A 3,947-nucleotide genomic window follows, 5' to 3' on the forward strand; every position below is an offset into this window, starting at 1 on the left:
TCATATCTTACATATATATTAGTAAATAGTAAATATAGTATAATATATATAGTATTACATATTAATTATAATACTTTGATAACAATATTTAGTATATTAAATTAACATATTAAGTTATTAATAGTTAGTATATAACAATATAACAATATTAAATAGTTAGCACATATATATATATATAAACACATATATCACATCACACATGGTTAACGATAGTTATATATTATACTTATATTTTAGTCACTTAGTTATATAGAATATATTAGACTTACTATTTGTTCATGTTATACATATACCATAGTTTATACTCTCTACTTATATATAAGAACATATTGTTAATTTGTTACTTATAAACTATAGTTATGTACTATATTTTATAATATGCCTTATATAGTTACATATTATATATTTTTGTTATTAATAAATGCATAGAGGTTGTTCATAAACTTGGGCTTGAATTCCTGCTTTGATTACTCATTGAAAAATTTAATAGTCTACATCGAGCTCTAATTGAGCCGAGCTTGTCCAGTAACCCGGCTCGGCTCGAATGTCATTTTCAACGAACTCGAGCTTGAGTTCGAGCTCGCCCGAGTTTTAAACAAGCCGAGCTTGAACATGCAATTTATAGCTCGGCTCGAATTCAAGCTTGACCATTTAGGCTCGACTCATAAATGAGCCAGTCTTGAAATCTTCAAACTCGACTCGGCTCAGCTCAATTACATCCCTACCAATAGCTCAATGGGTAGTGTAATTATTTCATAACTTATTATCTTTTGTATGCCAACCAAGCATTTAGTTATTATTTTTTTTTAATGAGTAATGTTAAATACCACAAGAATATTTTACAAATATTTCATTATACCGACATGACAAGGTCTAATAGCAATTGAATATTCACAATGACTAATTCAATAATTATTATACCTTATCACATTAGCCGAATAAGATATTTACAAGATAATTATGTGATATATAACATTTTTCATGTTTTACCGAACAAAACAAAGCAACTAAACAGGAAAATGGAGAAAAGAAATTGGCTTTGGGGACCGAAAATCAAACGACAACGATCTCGGTGTCCAAACGCTCAAATCACGTGGCGCCTTCGTGTTCAGCTTTAAACCAAACAGTTGGGGGACTACAAAATTCTTCTGTAATTTCCAGTGGAAGAATATTAAGAAAAGCCGCTGGGTTGTCATCGATCTACAGGCTACAGCTACGAGAGAGACGTAAATACGTGCAGTAGATGCTTTTGGAAGATGAGAGATGATCGTCCATGTCATTTGACATCTACTTTGTTTCCCTTTTCATTCTTCCTTGCATAATCATCTCTGGATATATATATATATATATATATATATATATATATATATATATGGCCTTAATTATATATATCTCTTCTTCAAGTAAGAGACATGGAATAAATAAAATAAAATAAAATAAAAAAATCTTGGCTTTGGGGACCGAAAGTGTGAGTAAAATTAATCTGTGGGTCTCCTTGTTTTTGAAGTCTAGATTTCGTTTTTTTCCTACCCACAAGAATCCGAGTATGGAGGATGACGGTCTTTTCAGTTTGCCCCAAACAACGTTCTTTTCTGGGATGCTTTTGACCTTCCTCAAGTCTTCTTTCTCTTTTTCCTTTTGGGTCGGTGATCTTCCGTAGTCAGAGTCTTAATTTGTTCGACTTTCTGAACATTCTAAAGCCCATTGTATCACAATTCCACCTGACTCACATGGAGAGCTGCACATAATCCTTCAATAATACTATTGAGAAAACTAATGTTTGGATGTTAATTAAATGATTAATTTTTTTTTTTAAATAATTAATAATTTAATATAGTATTAAAGCAGTAATTTTAAATTTAAATATCATTATTATAATTCACCTCCGATTTAAAAGTAAACATTTCACATGTTATATTCACTTATGAAAACAGAGTTTAAACCCGCAGGTAATAAAATAGGAATAGTAACAAGCACAACGTGAGAATTCAAAAAACTGTGGCAAAGAGAAACTAGAGGCTGAAAAGTGGGAGAGTTGAAAACAGCGTACATGTGTTGAAATGCTCTACTACAAAAATATGATGCCTCTAAACATGCCTATATATATACGTAAGAACTCCACCTTCTTTTTCATCAAAAAATTCAAAATCAAAATCCTATTCTCCATCTTCAAGCTTAAGAGAAAAATGAGTGTAGAAGTATTGGATGCTACCACCATCTTCAACTTCGTGGAGGATGAAGCATTCAGTGTCTCAATTCGTGACCGTTTTGCTCTTCTTGACACTGACCAAGATGGTCTTCTCTCCTATGCAGAGATGTTGAAGGAGCTGCAGAGTCTGAGGGTCTTTGAGACCCACTTTGGGATAGACGTGAAGCCCGACCCAAATGAACTCGCTCATGTCTATGATTCCATGTTCATGCAGTTCGATCATGACTCCAATGGGGCAATTGATCTTGAGGAGTTCAAGGAGGAAACCAAGAAGATGATGCTTGCTGTTGCTAATGACATTGGATTCTTGCCAATTCAAATGGCCCTGGAAGAGGATAGCTTCCTAAAGAAAGCTGTTGAACGTGAGTCCACAAAGGCGGCCGTTTAAGTTCACCGACGTTCTTGAGATATCAGATATTCAGACTCCGATTACGCTGGTTGCCCGGATTAGAAACTATTCCATGTTTTACACTATAGTGAAGTAATTTCATTTTGGTTTTGGTTTTGGTTCCCCTATTTCCTCAATTTTGATCATTGTACTAAGGGAAATAAATGAACTTTGTTTTGTCGACTAAGATGGTAAGAATTTTAAAAATATGACAATTTTTATACGACTCGTGAATCCGATGCAAAATTAACAGTCAAAGTTTAAGAGTATGACATGTTTAATTAAATGAGTCGGTTATGTTTGGCTTATATAGTCACATACACATAGCTCAACACGACACAAACACGAAGGGGTTCTAGACTCTAGAGGTCATACCAGCTCCAACTACTTGCTAAAATTGGTGCAGTAAATAGGCCTAACACATCCAAATTCCAGACAATCAACACATGATCAACAGTATTATTAAAAGTTCATAAAAGCTTCATAGAAATTTACCAAAAGATTTGGTCTCGAGAACTCTAAAATTCTATCTGCAAGTGTAATTTGTACACATATGGGTAACTATATATGGAAGTGCAGATCTTTGTACAAATGGTCCTAAGAACATAGACATCTCGGGAGCTGGAATGAAGGATAAAATGCCTTCACCAAACAGCTCAAACAGCAATACCAGGAGACGCCCAGAATCCAAGTCATTTTTCCATATCTGGGAGAGGACAGCTGACCTATTCAGAGCTTGACTATCACGCTTGTCTCTCCTACTTCTGCCATCCAAATTTATGTCATTAGGCGGTTGTCTAGAGGATGATGATGATGGGCCTGCATTAGAATCAACCGAAGGAGCTGGTGGAACCACAGCTTTCTCTTCCATGTGAGATGATGAGGAATTGGTCGACGCTGCAAGAATTGGACCATCAGTTGCTATTTTCTTGTGCGGTGGCTGCTTTTCCAAGTGTTCCATGCTCCCCTTGCGTTTATCTTTGTGATTTAGCAAGGATTAAAAAGCAGTTAGTCTGGCCTCAAGTAATATGAACATTGATCAAATATGCCTGTGACCATACATATGCACCCAATCCTAGTATTCCAAAGAAATCTTAAACATCACCCGCACAATCTTCCTACCTAAGAAATCTTAAAACATCATTCACACAATCGTGCTCCAATTGCAGGTCATTGAAACCTTACATATACATTTTACTATGTAAACACTCATAAATAGCATATGTTTCAATGGAATTGTTTCGAGCCCCAAAAAAAGAAGCAGTAGCAGCATATTTCTTACTTGGTGGGGTGGTAATAACTCTTGCATTGGTCCTCCACACTGCACGTGCTGACAGGGATGGCTGAGGT

General features: G+C 35.1%; 2 protein-coding genes across 2 annotated transcripts; one reads left to right on the forward strand and one right to left on the reverse strand.

The window, feature by feature from the left end:
- The first annotated feature begins 2,186 nt into the window (after positions 1 to 2,186).
- On the forward strand, positions 2,187 to 2,597 carry LOC133860640 (uncharacterized). The gene has a single exon (XM_062296212.1). It carries the CDS (start codon positions 2,187 to 2,189, stop codon positions 2,595 to 2,597), a length of 411 nt encoding a protein of 136 aa, XP_062152196.1.
- A 429-nt stretch (positions 2,598 to 3,026) lies between these two features.
- Positions 3,027 to 3,947, reverse strand: LOC133860902 (transcription initiation factor TFIID subunit 6-like). Its single transcript, XM_062296564.1, has 2 exons — positions 3,880 to 3,947; positions 3,027 to 3,575 (listed from the first exon to the last, which is right to left on the reverse strand). Exon 2 carries the CDS (start codon positions 3,556 to 3,558, stop codon positions 3,124 to 3,126), a length of 435 nt encoding a protein of 144 aa, XP_062152548.1. The 5' UTR covers positions 3,559 to 3,575; positions 3,880 to 3,947; the 3' UTR covers positions 3,027 to 3,123.

Source organism: Alnus glutinosa, chromosome 2, assembly GCF_958979055.1.
Source record: "Alnus glutinosa chromosome 2, dhAlnGlut1.1, whole genome shotgun sequence".
Taxonomy (NCBI): domain Eukaryota; kingdom Viridiplantae; phylum Streptophyta; class Magnoliopsida; order Fagales; family Betulaceae; genus Alnus; species Alnus glutinosa.